The following is a 16,574-nucleotide window of genomic DNA, read 5'->3' as shown; positions in this document are numbered from 1 at the left end:
TGCCTGGATCCGCTCCTGGTTAAATTGAACTAAATCTGCGTCATCTATCTGAAAGAGACAAACACATCGTTCCCGTCTTTTTTTTTTCAAATCTTTGTTTAGGTCATGAAAGTCGTTTACCAGCGAAAGGCTGAGTATGCTCAGAAAGGATTGATCATCCAATTAATGACATTCTGTTAGATGTCTCAATTGGAAGAAATATTTTTTATTATCCTTGAAGTTTTGATCAAGTTTAGAACAATTTTTCATTCTTGTTTTTTCATTACTTATTGTTTTTTGTTTTTTTTTCTTTAGGAGTTTTTATCAAATTTTGGAATGCTGTCTTTATTTAAAAGAAACAATGGGGTCTGAAAATTCTGAAGTAACATTACTTATTGGAGAATCTGTTCCTACATTCTCAAGTCAGCTACCAGGGAAATCCCCACAAGGACTTTGTGCGTCTATTGGTAATTTTATTTTTGTTTTATTCAAAGCATGAAAAACAGGGTAAGAGCCTATAATGCAAAAACTAGAGGCTCTTTTTTCAATAGTCTATTGGTATTTATTGGTACTCTATCAGTTTTCTATCAGTAATTTTTTTTTGTCAGCAGAAGTAGAAGGTTGTTTTTGATAATCTGTTGATATCTATCGGAAGTCCATTGGAGGTTTCCATCGATAATTTTTTAATTTCACCCAAGGTGTAAAAATGGGGTTGGAAAGTCAAATGCAAAAGCAGGCGGTTTCTTTGGGTGATGATCAATCTGTATTTATCGGTAGTCCATTGGAGGGTTCTATCGGTGATGTTTTTTTTTCTTTTACGCAAGGTGTAAAAAATGGGTAGGAAAATGGATACGGCCTGATAATATATATATATATATATATATATATATATATATATATATATATATATATATATATATATATAGATATATATATATATATATATATATAGTAGTGAATCCTGTTTGGTGACAGGCATGGAAAAGGTAAATAATATACCGTATGCTCATTTGCAAACATCATTGGGAAAATCCCCCTCCCCCCTTTTCTCTCTCAACAGAGAATTTAAAGCAAATTTAAGTACTAAAGGTTCTTTTCTAGCATGTAGTTTACTTTTTTGTCACTGATTTCTAAAGAATATCCAATAAAAGTTTTTCCTGGGAATACCTTGGATCCAATGGTTCTTTCATCTATTTAAACATATGAGACTGTATATGTTAAAAAAAAATCATGCTTTTGCTGTTTTAATAAATCCTATTATATTAGGAAATTGGTTTATTTTTGAAATGATGATGCACAGGGAGTGAGCATTTTTACTTCAAAGCTTTTGATATTTCTGAAAGTTTAAGAGACATTTATATAAATTAGCTCATATGGTATCTTACTCTGGTAACACTTCAATTGCTTTAGTAACCTTGTAAGAGGTACTTTTAACCATTGTGCAGTAGAGACCTCGTCATATATTCGGATAACAGGAAATGTGAATAATCGTAAAACCAACAATGTAAAGCTTCTTTTAAAACTTTGTTTTTTATCTTTTTTCGATGTTTACTCCCGTCTTCACCATCTCATCTGCAGATTACTTTAAAATTGAATTGGCGTTCATCTTAATATCGATTACTGTAGATGTAAGGTACACCATACGTCAGTATAAAACATCATAATTAATCCGTCATTACTGAAAAAGGTCTATTGGACTGATTGCATTGTAACTGTACTAAAAGAATAGAGCGAACTGGTAAAGAATAGAATAGAAAAGGTAAAAGAATAGAGCGAATAGAGGAATAAGAAAGCGTCAACAAGTATTCTGTAGTAAAGTGAAGTGTACTGAATCCACCGAAAACCAGTGCCAGACATAGTATAAGCAAGAGGAATATACTCTAGAATTGCACTTTAATTACAAGACACCGTAATTGGACGAAAAGATGAAAAATCAAAAAAAAATTTCGCACATTTTTTATGTGTAGTCAATTCTTACGGAAAACATTTGGAAACCGCATCTATACGGGCTGAAGAAGGAAATAGCAGCCAACATGCTGTGTATATATATATATATATATATATATATATATATATATATATATATATATATATATATATATATATATATATATATATATATATATATATAGTAAGGCCATTTGATAATCTACAAAGCTCCTTTTAAAACTATTGATTTTGGTTTTTAACCATTTTTCGATGTTTACTCCCTTCTTCATCATATAAATTACGAATATACCTATAATTGAATCGGCATTTTCCCTATTATCGCTTAATGTAGATGTACCTACACAATACTTATCTGCTAACTTACAAAAAGCTTCTCCTTTCTTTGATGAATCAATAAATAGTTATTTTAAAGCCAAATACCTTTTTCTTACGTTTCAATATTACTGAGCACAAATGTGATACGACGTAGTGAATTTACTTTTGTACTCTAAAACAATAACAAAAATTAAAGGGTTGAAATTGCGTGTGATAGTTCAAAACAGACGATTGGCAACTTGACTAATACAGTAACAAACTGTTGTTGCGCGGGCCAGTAATATAAGTCTGGACATGTCTTTGCATGGTAGTCCGGATAATCGCGAATCCGTATAAGTGAGAGCCAAATAATAGAAGTTCTACTGTATAGGTATTTCTAATTAAATTTCCATACCCTACCTAGCACTTCATATCCGTAAGGGTAAAAAGTCCTCATAAAGTAATTTGATCTTTTGCCTAAATATTTTTTAATCCGTTCGTTTTCTTTTTGGACTTTTTTTTTCTGAATAGATGTCGTTGTAAATAATTCGCCAAATTGCAAATCCAAACGGTTTTCGATGGACAATGAGTCATATTTTTACAAGAAACAGCTTTTCACCTCCCATTGAAATACTGCAGTCCCAGTAGCGGCCAAGTTTTTTTTTTAATATAAGCTGTTGATAAATTTTTTCGCACGAAGCCAATTTGGCATATTACCATGGAATACAATTAAAATCTTTGCTTAGATTACCGAACTCTTTGCTATTTTTTATGCTAGCCCAAAGTCAAACATATGCGAGGTTTTGTATGTCTGCCATTCTTTTCTTCTGTTTCTCTCTTTTTATTACTTTTTTTTTTTTTAGGTGTGACATTGAAAACTGCTCAAGATTTTATCAAAGCCACTGAACCTTCCAATGTAGAAAAGTAGATCTATCAAAATGAAATTCGGAATGGGAAAGTTACATTCTTATAATTTGTGTCAAGGGGTTTGTAATTATTGACATAGCAATCAGAAAAGTCTAAAAGATACATACTAAGGTGTGAAACTACCTTTATATTAAAGTAAAAAATTAAACTTTGTCAAATAAACTGTTTCTTTCTTTTTATATATTTATATATGTGGACCACAAAATGGACCAAACGGATAGGAATCTATATAGATAAGGCCCTGTCTCTTCAGTTTAGTGTGCTTTCATCTTACTTGCCCTTTTTTTATAGCCTTGTTGGCTTTTTCATTGAATGTTAGGCCAGGATTTGTTCCGCTAAGAACTAACCTTCATTTGCTTTTGATTGATTGGTAGTCTCAGGTACATTACATTTTCGTACTGATTAGTGCTCATTTATCAGGATGCTCTTTAATGTAGTATCTTAAGAAAACTGAAAAAAAATCCCTACCAAACTTAATGTGAATGTTCGTGTTTTCACCCCTTCCCCCAGTTAAATTTTTTTAATGAGGGCAAAAGGTCTCACTAGCGTAGGTATATGTTGATAAAATTCATATTAAAAAAAAAAAAAATCCAATTTTAGCATCGCCAGACTATGCTGGAAAATGTCCGCTCTATTTTCCGTACATACTATAAAAGTTCTTGATATTAAACAAATAAGGTCGCTTTGTAAATATTTCTTTTTGAGGATTTTCAAAACATTGACGCCGTTTTCATGTTTCCGCATCGTTGTCATGTTTTCAGTAAAACATGGAGGATATGTTCTTCAGTAAAGAGTAAGTAGCAGTTTGAAATTAATAGAGAGATCTTGAGAAGGGGATCAGCCTCCCTCCTCTCCAAGATACGTTCTATTCATTTTAAGTTTTTACTTTTAAATGCTGAGGCTTGTTCTTTAATTGAATATTTGAAAACACACCACCCAACAGAAAGGCAGCGAATTTAAACTATAAATAAAAGTAAAGAAATCTTGAAAGCTGAGTAAACGTGATTAACAATGACATGGATTGCAGTATCCAATTTAGTACTTTCGAGTTCCTGATGTGATTTATTTTTAGGTTGTGCTGCTTTCAGGAGCAGGTACGATATGATCAGCTTAAGCCAACTTTCATTCTTAATCTATGCGAGTGTGTTCTCAGGGTTAATTATTATCAACAATAATTAATTATTTGTTGTTGTTTTTTTTTGTACCAAGAGCACAGGTAAAATTAATTTATTTATTTATCACACACATGACACATAAAGTAAATATGGTGGAGTAAGAATAAATAATAATAAAAAAAAAACAAAGAGAAAAACAAATCCACATAGAAAATCAACGAAAGAAACGGATAAGACAGTTGTGAGGGGATAGACGCGCATAAACTGTACTGGAGAGTTTTCTGTGTAGAATCTCCAACTTGAAATTTATATCAGGAACTGAAAATTTGCTAACAAGAATCTGATTTTTTTTTTGTCAAAGGTGGAAGAAACAGAAGAAATTTGCAGATTTAAAATAGTTTATCCGGATTCTTTTTAAATTACCATTCTTAAGAAGGGGAAAAAGAGACAGAATGATCACAGAAAGTAGAATAAAGTTTGGCGAGTGCACGTCTATTATACTTTCCTCTGTTTGCAACAATCTTTGCATATCCAATCTGGATCTTTTTACTTATATCACAAACAGAACGCTGACGTAAGCTCGAAAAATTGTTAGTAACAGAAATACCAAGCCAACGAATACAATCAACAAGAGGGATAGTGAAGTTGTTACAGTGAAGGGAAGTAGCAGTAGTACAGTTATAGGGAAGAAACATTTATCTATACTAAGTGAAAGTCCAATATCAGAAAAAGCATCAGAAACTGTAGAGACCATTTGGGAAAGACCCTTTTTGGAAAGGCTAATCAGAAGCAAGTCATCAGCATACGCACGATAACAAACTTCCGCAAGACCAGAAAGGTATGTACCTGAAATACCCAGCACACTAGAAATCTTGAAAAGCGTAGGTGACAGAACACCGCCCTGCCTAATTCCTCTTTATACCCTTAAAATAGTGTCTGGTGCGGATCTTAGTTAAAGAAAAGAATTTGAATACCAAAACTTAAGAAAATGATTAAGTGCACAATGCACTTCAAGGTTAGGATCCCCTAACTGTTTGACGAGAGTTTTAGGAGGTAAATTTGTCGGTGTCCACCAGCTAGAAGTAATTACAATTGATTAATGAGTTCTGCAAGAAACCTGTATCTAAATTATAAAGGATATAAAATTGAATCATGGATACAATAGCAGCAGCCTAGTAAAGTATAAACCTCAGCTCACAATAACTGAAATAAAAAGCATATTTTTGATAAATTTTCAAATTTAAAGAATTGCTATTAAACACTAACTCAGGAATGATAACTTTTATCCAGTTTTAGAATTAAAAGTAAAGATAAAAATGAGTTTATCACAATTTTGTCAGAGCTTTAAAATCCTCGAAATTTGGGGGTAGACCGAAATGCATAGTTACCATTAAGCTATAAGCAAGTATACCACTGCACGCCAATATTCGAAAACCTGTAACCAAGGGTTTTCAGTCCTTCATCTGAAAAATAAACTTTGCTTTCTTTAGCCTTTGCATCATTGATGTCATTTTCCCTTTCTTAATCTCTTAAAATCCAGACTGACATAGGAACATCTTAATTTCTAGCTAGCAGTGACAAAATAGATTTGACCAGGACCAGAGGACAACCAAATTTGTCTTCAGTCGCTGCTATTCTTTTTTTTTTTGGGGGGGGGGGGGGTTCAAATTTTTTACTTACAGGCTAAAGTACATTAAGGTTTGTCTAAAAATATAAAACATAATCGTCATATCCCAAAAATTCAGACGGTAGATTTATGCTACTTTCTACCAGTGTTATCATTTAATATAACTGAAAAAATAATATCGGAAAAACAAGGTAAAATATTACATCGGAGACCCCGGTACACGAGCCGGTTTAATTTAAAATTGGAGCAACGGTTGTACCCTTTATTTGTTTCAACCAGTGCTGTTTAAAATTTTTGGATAATGAATGTTTTTGTATTCTAATGTTGTCTCGTTGATCTCTGAATACTTGCATCCGGTATAGCAATTGCAGCTTTGTTGCTAAGAAATAATAAATTCCAAGACTTATTCAAACCAATTCCTTATTTTGGTCTTAGTCGGGAACCTTGTAAGAGTTGAAGCTGGCACTAGCGCGGCATAAAAAAAATCAACGCCATCTAAAGCTTGACGACTTTGTTTGACCGACAACTGCTGCTGACTTGTATTTATCGGTACTTCAAAATACGGGAGAGGATATAGAAAGCATAATTCTGTCCTCAGTAGTCCTACCAGCTTAAAATCGACTAGCCTACTTAACCTGCCAATAGTTTATCCAAGCTAGTCAGGCCTACTTTAATTTTAGTATTAATTGTACTACATTGTGCATTCGTCATATCAAATATTCAATTTTTAGTTTCTAATGAAGTGGTTAGGCGCTAAACTGAAAGCGGTGCCAGTAATTCTTAATCCCTCTCTTTCCTATACTTCTTAATCCCTATCTAATATCTCGTTAAATAGCCAAAGATCCAACTATGATAAGAATTAAAAAAAACTTTATTAGTTTTTCAAGTTTTATTCTTATAAGTTTCTATTCTCTTTGATTTTAATAACAAACACGTCAGTGAATATTCGTGCTCCCCTGGAGCTCGTTTATATTAAGATCACCGAAGGATGGCAGGTTTCCCAAGTCTGACCTCGGAACTCATTCAATTGTGGCGTTTATTCACTAGGAAACTCTTAGAAAACTGCAGAAAAGGCTTAGGTCTCCCTTCCAAGCATGATAATTAAATAAAATGCATTCTGTATGGTTGTTTAATAACTCAGCAGATCTAGAAATGAGTTTTCTTGTAGTTGAGCCCATCCCCGCGCCATTGCAACGAAAGTTTCAAAAGAGCTCTAACTTGAAAGCGTTACATATTTTAATCAATGTTTTTTAAATTCAATTGGGGTATTGTAACAGCAGACTTTTTGTTAATTATTAGTTTTTGTTTTTTGAAGACATTGATTGCCATTTTAGTTCAGCTTAGGTCGATCGTTGCTTGTTGATGGAAAGTGTAACGTTTAAGGTCGAATTTTTTTGGCTTTCTGAACGGTTGCTTATGCTATTGTCTTTGGTTGTCGGCAATTTTTTCCCTATTTGGGCCAAAAGCGTAGATTTACAGTATTAAATGAGAAATTGCGACTGTCATGGCCACATTTATGTTTTGTTAACTTAAAAACGGAACCAGAACTAAACATTTTTATGCTAATCAGTAATCTTCCTATTTTCTAAAAAAAAACAGACCAGGGAGATTGCGAAACCCTAAATTTTGATGTTTTTCGAACAATCATATTAATGTCAAAAACAAAAACCAGCAAATTACTTGAGAAATATGGTATATTAAGGCGAGAATCGTAAAATCCTAACAAATGAGGGAAACCTTCCCCACTCGGGTATCTACCTGGGAACAAATCGCTCCAACCCTTGAAAGAGACGAAAACTCAAAATTTTTAAAAGTCGTCTGATTTTTTCATATTTTATTTTTAAGGAATAAAACATTAAACATAAATACCACATCACTTTTTACTTTTCTTATTTTCCTGGGCTCTTAAAATCGCACCTGGAGCTTGGTATGGGCACATCTGATATAGAGGTCCGCTTGCTGTCGAATCTACCCCCGTTTTTACATCAGCTGCTAATCCAGCTGATCAATCACCTCTGCAATGAATGGAAAAAGGTTATATCACTTTGTAAGATAAAACGGCTTTTAATATACACAGAGTTTTAGCTCACTAGAAGTTTATACACATCTGACACTATCATAATTTTAGTCAGTTAAAATCTGGCCAACTCTGAATTCACCAGACCAATATCTCGCTTTGCATTTTTCTGGTGATGCTCCTCTTTTGCCTTTGTTTTTATTTACCATATACAAATAAGAAAAATAGGATAGAGCCAATAATTAAGACGGAAAACATGGATATACTGGAGAATTACTCACTGTTCGTCCTCGGCGCAAAAAAATTAATGTAAAGGAAACGTACAGAACAAAGAATATAGACCAAGAAAATATACAATTAATTTACCTTTAATTGAGGCATACACAAATAAGTAACCTTCTGAGCAAGACCGTATCCAGGGGGATGGGAGGGTTTGAACCTCCGCCCCTTCAAAATTTTTGTACAACCCGTAAAATAATAACAAAATGTGTGTAAACAAATTTTTTATGCGTTTTCTAAGGTTTTATTTTTTGTATCCCCCCCCCCGAACATAAATCCTGGATACGCCCTTGCTTCTGAGTATATTGAATTCAAGTCCCTAATCATTTTGCTTCAATTTAAAATCTTTATTCTTATCAGGCATAATTAGCCTACTAAGTATTCAAAATTATGTGTACCAACCTTACTCCTTATAATTAAAGAGAATCTTAAGAGGAGTAATTCACAGCACAATCATTGGCAGATCAGAAATCTGCTTAGGGGGCAAAGGGGTTCAAACCACAAAATTACGTTCGAAAAGAGGGACTGAGTTGAAGGTCGCCTATTTTCCGTCCTTTTTTATTGCTATGAGAACTCGTCAAGCAGGAAAAACGAAAATAAAATCCCAATAGTTACAGATCGTAAAATTCCAGATTTAACCAGTGATGTTTTTGTTGTTTAAGGAAGGGAATTCGAAAATGAAAATCTGGTGAGTCCATTCATCATTACAACAAATGATCTAATGCAATGATAGGAGAACCTTTGTTTACAGAAAATTAAATTAATTATGAAATATCATCGATTTTCAACCATAAGATCAATATTAAATGGGGAGATGAGGAACGTTGTTGGCAGAGAATCAACAAGAACAAAACAAAACTTTACCATTGCGACCATCAGGACAGTTACCACTGACCTTCACTACCTTATTTTAATAGCCCAATTATAAAATATGCATCAGTAGGAAGCACTAACGCATGGTATATTACAGAAGATTTGAAAACAACTTTAGAATGTAAATAGAAAACTAAATTTCACTGAAAAGCGCTGTGGGTAGTTTACCTTCAGGATGGCCAAGATTGTGTCTGAATTTATTGGACTTTTACATTACATGTGATCCTCATTTTAGATTCTATGCTCCTTGATTGAAATTTAGTAACTAGTTAAATTTCACTGTATATTTAGTCGAAAATATTTAAAACCAGTTAAAAAGTTGATGCGACCAGTCAGTTTAATAGGGATTATTCCATCTAAGTTTTATTTTAGATAACCAGACAGCAAAATATGACTTCCAAAAAATCTATTTTCTAGATTCTGAACAGAGGTGGCAATTATTCACTTCTTTAACACCTATTCAAACCTTCAAGAATGATTGAAAGACTTTTGAAGGTACTTGAAAGTACTGATTGAAAGTACTTGGCTTCAATATTTAAAAAGCTTTCCCTGCTTTCTTCACAATCGTGCCATCTATTTAATCTACAAAATAAGGACTATTTTTTTATCTCTGAGCAAGGGCTGACAATTATATTGCAGTTTAATAAATTTTTTATTTATGCTATAAAACAAGTCACCATTTATGAAAATACAAAAATCTTATATAAAAATATGAAAAGTTAACAGATGAGTCGCAATCTTCAACAATATCAACGCCGAAACAACATGTGGATTGGTTTGGAAGTCGCCTGTTTCTTCACCATCAACAATAATTGTAACGTTCAAAGAGCAAAATCTTATTTTCTTAGCATTATTTTCTCAGTATACACAACAGCAACGCTTTAAGAAATTTATAATAAAATTTCTTGTGATATTTATCTCGATTTATCAGCAGTCAACCGAATCAATCGTACACCAAACCATCTTCTGGGCCACGCTGTGGTGGTATTTTTGTGAATGGTGAAGTCCTCCCTTTGAAAGAATGCAAACAGTCTGGTTTTATAATATCCATTTTTTCTTTTTGCTAGTATTTAATCTTATTCCAATAGGCAATGCATAGATCAACCCCCCCCCCAAAAAGTCCCCCCGGACCCTAACCCAAGAACTACCGAAAACGTTCAACCTTTTGGCTGGTCAAGTTCACTTTCTCAAACCTCACATGATGGGTCAATGAATAACACAATGGTGGTATGTCACTATCCATGATGAGAATGAAACTGAATTTCAAGAAGTCCTATCAAGGAGCTCCAAAAAAGGAACAAAATCTCCCCAATCAAAAAATTCCCCTCCCCATAATCCAACTCTTCCCTCACAAAACCTTGGAATATACTTAAAAATCTCCCCTGATATCCCCTTTGAGATAAAAAAGATAGGTCGATTAAGGGTTGCAATCTTCAAACTGTTAAAATCAATGTTCTCTTTAAACATTAACCATGATGGATCTCTGCTAATAGATCTCCAAGATTTTAAATGAGCAGATACATTACAGAATTTAAAATCTCTTCTTAACATCCCAATAAAATCTGCTCTCTGGACCCCAAACGAAAACCCAACTAAAATAGTAGTGTACAAAATCCCTCCAGAAATGCCTATTCAGGAGCTAAAGGAAAAGAAAGGGCTCTCTGACAGCAATATGAAAATTAAAATAACAAAGCAGTATATCTCAATGCTTCAGTGGAATGTAAGACCGCTTTCAGAAAATAAGTTAAATGAACTAATATCTTTTGTAAATAATAATTCTAGTGATATTGCCTGCCTTCAGGAAGCCCATTTGACTAAAAAACCAACAAACAAAGTCTCCAGGATACACTATCCTGAGAAAGGATAGGTCTTCAGAGAAAAAAGGAGGTGGTGTAGCTATAATAATAAATAATAACATTAAATTTTGTGGTATTCATTTTCCAGATTTCTTAAATGATGTTGAGGCAATTGGGATCAATGTTTGGCTAAATAATACCAAAACTTACACATTAAGTCTTTATAACCCTAATGGCCAGACTACAGATGCCATGGATTTCTTCACTTATATAACTAATTGTAATGTGTCAAAACCATAATTATTTGCGGGGATTTCAATGCCCACAGCCTTCTGTGGGGGGAAGCCAGCAAATAAAGCTGATAAACTTTTTGAAAGCTTGATATCAAATAATACTGTATCAGCAGTTGCTATCCCTCCAAATCTAAATACATATTTTAACCCCAAAAGTGGCAAATTCTCCACAATTGACCTGCAAATGGTGTTAATAAATATTTTGAACAAAATTTGTATAAAGAAAATTGATAACCTTTGCTCTGTCCATTATGCCACAGTTTCCTCATTAAATGAAAATCAGCATAAAAATCCGATTTTTTGATGTATCTTTTAGCATCAAAATTCCGTTTTTTAGAGTTTCGTTTACTATTGAGCCGGGTCGCTCCTTACTACAGTTCGTTACCACGAACTGTTTGAAACCAGCTAAAATTCTGCCACTTATCCCTAAATATGTAAATACTAAAACAAACTGGACTATGTTTAAAAATAAGCTTAATGATGATATTCTAAGTCTCACCCAGGAATCACTGGGATCACCCAGGAATCACCTAAATTGTAACAGCCGAGACACATGTTGAAGTTATGACATCCATACTAACAAATACAGCTAATCATGCTATCCCCAAACAACACCCAAGAAAACAATCCCTAAACACACTCCTAAAGCATGGTGGGCAAAAGAATGCCAAATTAATTGGAGAACAAAAAATGCAGCTAGGAGAACATACCTAAAAAAACCGTCTCCTGCTACATATTCAAGTAAATTACAAACAGAGGCTAACCTCAAGAGAACAAAAATAAATGCTAAATACAATTACTGGATTGCCAGAAGTCTTTTCAGAGAAAAATGTGAGCCAATTACACATAAACTTATAAGCAAAATCCGTGGAAAAAAAACATTCCCCAACCCACTTACGCATGAACTAATATATGATAATACCCATTATGACGATGATATTGAAAAGACAAAACTATTTGCAACCCTTTTTTCAAAAAAGTTAACGTCAAAAAATACAAGTATCACCACTCAAATCTTGATAAATCCAAATTACCAACCCCGCCCAGGATCAGAGCATATAAAATGTCCATTCTCAATACATGAACTGAGTACTACATGAGAATAGCAAGGACGGTTGTTCATACAAGTATAATTGTTCCGAAATTTAATACATTTTGTCCCCTCAACCCAACATTTAAATTGGTTGAATGGGCGCCATTGGCTATTGGCGCCATTGTTCATACAAGGATGGCTCATGCAAGGATGGTTGTCTACAAATGACCCTCTTTGTTCCAGTGTCAATCACATTCTCTAAATTATCCAATAATCCACTGTTAACAAAATCCGCAGTATAATAAAGAAATCTATTTTTAAATTAATTTGGAAGCTGGATTATGATAGAGTTTGTTGTTTATCTCTTTAGCAAGTTCGCCAAATTAAAATGTAACTAAGCATCGAGGTTTCCAAGTCTTTAAGTCACAAAAAAAATCACACAAAAGGATAAGAAAACTTATAGACAATGACGTACTTCAACAATTATCTCCTAAATTACATTTAACAGATTTAGAAATTAGATCTTACTGGGTAGAGGGAGGGTGACTGACGACCAATTGTCAAAGGAGTGGGCATTAGGAAGTTGATTTGTAATGTGAGGTGGAAGAGCACCAGGTATCGGCTATGCACACATTGAGCGTGTCTGAGACTGCACCATCGGCTGGATACTATTCCTTGATGGTGTCCCTCTTTGCATCATCTAATAGGAGGGATGTACCATTGGTGGTTGATTTTGAACATTTCCACCACCTACAAATATCAATTACAATGGAAACTCATTTCCAAATAAATGTCACACAGACAGACATATATTTGTCAAACCCTTCATTCACAGAAGACAAAAACAAAAGCAAGAATAATAAAATGTCATCGTTGTTTTGAGAGGGCCTTTTTTAATTTAGAATTTGCTTTGTTTCAATTTGTCCTTAGAAATTTCATTGCTATATTTTTTTTTTTACTGTTTATTTGCTTTTGTGCACTGAGGACGGTCGAGCGAAGGTTTTGACGGAAATGTCTGCACATTCATCCTTCCTTTCTTAACGGGCTGTAATTTTCCTCGTTTCTTCTTCTTCAAAAGTTTTCCATTTTGTCTAGAATAATTGAGCGGTCTTAGAAATTATTTATCATTGTAACACTAACCTTAATAGACTAGAGCCATCCCAGTCGAGTGGATACCGCACAAAACTTACGATCCTATGTCCTTCAGGATGAGGGTTCTATTCCCGGCGCTGGTAATCTCAATTCCTGGTGTGTGACAGGGTGGTGTGACAAGGTAAGCCCAGCCTTATAGAATGTGGAGGCAATGGACCTTTAAGGTTTAGGCCTCGATACAATTGGGTCTACTCCGTGACAAATTACGTAAAATAACGCCAATAGGTTATACATACAGTAATTCCCTTGCCACAATCAATTAACTTTACACAACCAACTATACTGTTTATTTATTTTTTTTTTATATCCATATAAATAAGAAAGTCTTCAAATGTCATTTTATAATGAATAAATCATGTAACTGGACATAAATATAAAAGCAAACAATTAAATATTCGACTAACGAAATATATTTGCTGACAACTTGAATGTAACTATTGTTCTAGTTTTACCTAGCAACAGGCCAGAATGGGTCGCCACAGGATTGGTCAGTGGTGAACATCAACACAAAACGTAAGTCTTAGAGATAATCAACAAATTTAACAATTAATTTTGTGACTACACCAGGCCACACCGATAGGCAATAGGAGGTGGTAGGTGATAAAAATCGAATCCACCAAATCTGAGTCTTGGAGATAATTAATTACATAAGTAATTTTGTGGCAAAGAGAATAGATTTGCTCACAACTTGATTTCAATCAAGTCTCACAAGTCTTACAATTAGTCTTACAAGTAACTTTGTGACTATGGGAATAAACTTGTTGGTAACTTGGCAACAAAGTAACTATGGTTCTAGCTAAATGTCGCATCAGCCACACTGGTTGGCCATAAGAGGTGGCAAAATCCAAACCACCAAATCTAAGTCTTGAAGATAATTAAATACATAACAGAATTCATGGCAAAGGAATAGATTTGTAGACAACTTGATTTCAATTTAATTTTGGTTCTAGGTTAATGCAGCATCAGGCCACTATGGGTAGACCTAGAATGTGGCAGTTGGAAGGCATCAAAACATCTAAATGGAAGTCTTGGTTGTAAACATTAACATTGAGACCCCAGTCTCTTCTTTCATTTAGAGATATAAAAAACTTCTTAGACCAAACTTCCAATCCATTTATACTCAAAACAAAATGAAAATATATTAATGGGTAAAACCTTTAATTAAGACGGAAAATACCAGTCTTAATTAAAAGGTTTACTTGCTAATATTTGTTTTTCATTTCACCTTAATTAGTTTTTAGAAATAAATACTTCACTGTAATGATTATAGTTAACAATTCAATTTAATGATTTATTCACGATTTTAAATTATCTGCTACACATAAAAAGGATGCCCACACATGCTCTATATCAAATGGAAATAAGGGAGTTCCCTGATAAAAAAAAAAAATACCCAACATTAAATGTTATGTCCTATAGCGTTCTTTCATTTTTTTATCAGACTAAGACTAGCATATAATAAGCAAAGATTGCACATAAGAATTAGAAATATAAAGAATAAGACATGAGAATGGAGGATAAGAAGAGTGAGAAATACGAAACGAGACAGGAAAATGAAGAATTAAAATAAGAAGAGTAAACACAGAAAAAAATAGAAATGTATAATAACTTTGATTAGGACCAGCAAAAACAGTTAAAAACTTTTCAAAAGCTCGGGTCTTTCAGGTTCATGCAGAGCTCCCTCAGTCCCGTCATTTAGTTGAATAGCATCGGAGGAGGTCAAAGCCAGAGCCTAAATCAGCTGTTGATTCACCTGTTCATCTCCAGAGCTTGACAATTCTTTCTGAGATCCTTCCCCAATCCGTTGATTATAGAGAATGGTCTTCTCTCTGGAGTGAGCTGTAACGGCTATTGTAAGTGGAAGTTGAGGCAGTGCTGGAAAAATTGGGAAATTATTAACTAGAACCTAAATTTGCCATTAAGATACAGACAGCTGAAGAAGTTGAAGTTACAAGGGACTTAAAAGTGAAGCTGGAAGTTTAGGCAGTACTGGCACCACTAATTACTAGAAACTAAAATTACCAATAACATATTGAAAGTTGTAGAAGTTGAACTTGAGTAACTAATTGAAAAATTTAAATGATTGATTACTAAAACCTAAAATTGCTCGTAAGTTACAAATATTGAAAAAATTGTTGAGGCACTATTGGAAATATTAAATGAATAATTACAAGAACCTAAATTGCCAGTAAGATTCAGATAGTTGCTAAAGTTGAGGCACTAAAAGAAAAATCGAATTAATTACTAGAACCTAAATTTGTAGGTAAAATACAGAAAGTTGAAGAAGTTTAAAGTTAAGACAGTACAGGAAATACTAAAAGATCAATTACTAGAAAATAAATTTACCAATAAAATAGAGAAAGTAGTAGAAGTTGAACTTGAGGAACTAATTGAAAAATTTAAATTATTGATTACTTTAACCTAAAATTGCTCGTATGGTACGAATATTGAAAAAGTTGTTGAGGCACTATTGGAAATATTAAATGAATAATTACTCAAACCTAAATTTGCGAGTACGATACACGAAGTTGCTGAAGTTGAAATTGAGGCACTAAACGAAATATTAAATTAATATTAGAACCTAAATTTGTAGGTAAAATAAAGAAAGTTGAATAAGTTTAGGTTGAAGTCAAGGTAGTACTGGAAATATTAAAAGATCGATTACTAGAACATAAACTTACCAGTAAGACACACAAAGTTGAAGTTGACAGGGGCTTGAAATTAAAATTAAAATTGAGGCAGTTATTCACGAGCATAAGCAGTATTAAGCATAAACAAGTATTCGCGAGCATAAGCAGGTTTTTAAGGCATGACTTGCTACCAGTCCAGTTTCTTTAAACCTGGGTTAATTCAAATGACTCAACTGAGAAACGACCTTGCAAAATTAAAATTAAACAATAAAATAACACGACTCTATTTTGTTTAAAACGACGAATTCAGTATTTGGTATCTACAGCTGAAACCGATTTTTGTCAAGATCAGCCATTTCTTTACCGAGAAGTTTGAAAATGCAAAAGTGTTTTCAGGAGAAGGAAAACCAGCTTAGATCATCTCAGAATTGAGGACCTGAGACCTCAATGAAGTCAAAATAAACGGCTTATACAACTTCGGGAAAACACCGAAGCCATTTTTGGGGAGGTGGGTAAAATATTTAATTAGAAGCATTAGGGGATATCCACAAGGAAAATCTTAACATAGTACAAGAAAACTTCCACAGAAAATAATTTTAAAATGACCTA

The 16,574-nt window shown here is 33.5% G+C and overlaps 1 protein-coding gene across 2 annotated transcripts in view; it reads left to right on the top strand.

The window, feature by feature from the left end:
* LOC136027417 (nonsense-mediated mRNA decay factor SMG5-like) overlaps window positions 1-3,331 on the top strand; it is a 56,120-nt gene extending 52,789 nt beyond the window's left edge. For both annotated transcript variants that reach the window (XM_065704664.1, XM_065704665.1), the window contains exons 13-14: window positions 295-446; window positions 3,087-3,331. In XM_065704664.1, the coding sequence (XP_065560736.1) occupies window positions 295-446; window positions 3,087-3,151 (217 nt within the window). In that variant the 3' untranslated portion in view covers window positions 3,152-3,331. The remainder of the gene's footprint in view (window positions 1-294; window positions 447-3,086) is intronic.
* Window positions 3,332-16,574: the final 13,243 nt, after the last annotated feature.

The sequence above is a fragment of the Artemia franciscana genome, chromosome 5 (assembly GCF_032884065.1).
Source record: "Artemia franciscana chromosome 5, ASM3288406v1, whole genome shotgun sequence".
Lineage (NCBI taxonomy): Eukaryota > Metazoa > Arthropoda > Branchiopoda > Anostraca > Artemiidae > Artemia > Artemia franciscana.
This window is presented reverse-complemented; position numbering and strand designations above follow the sequence as displayed.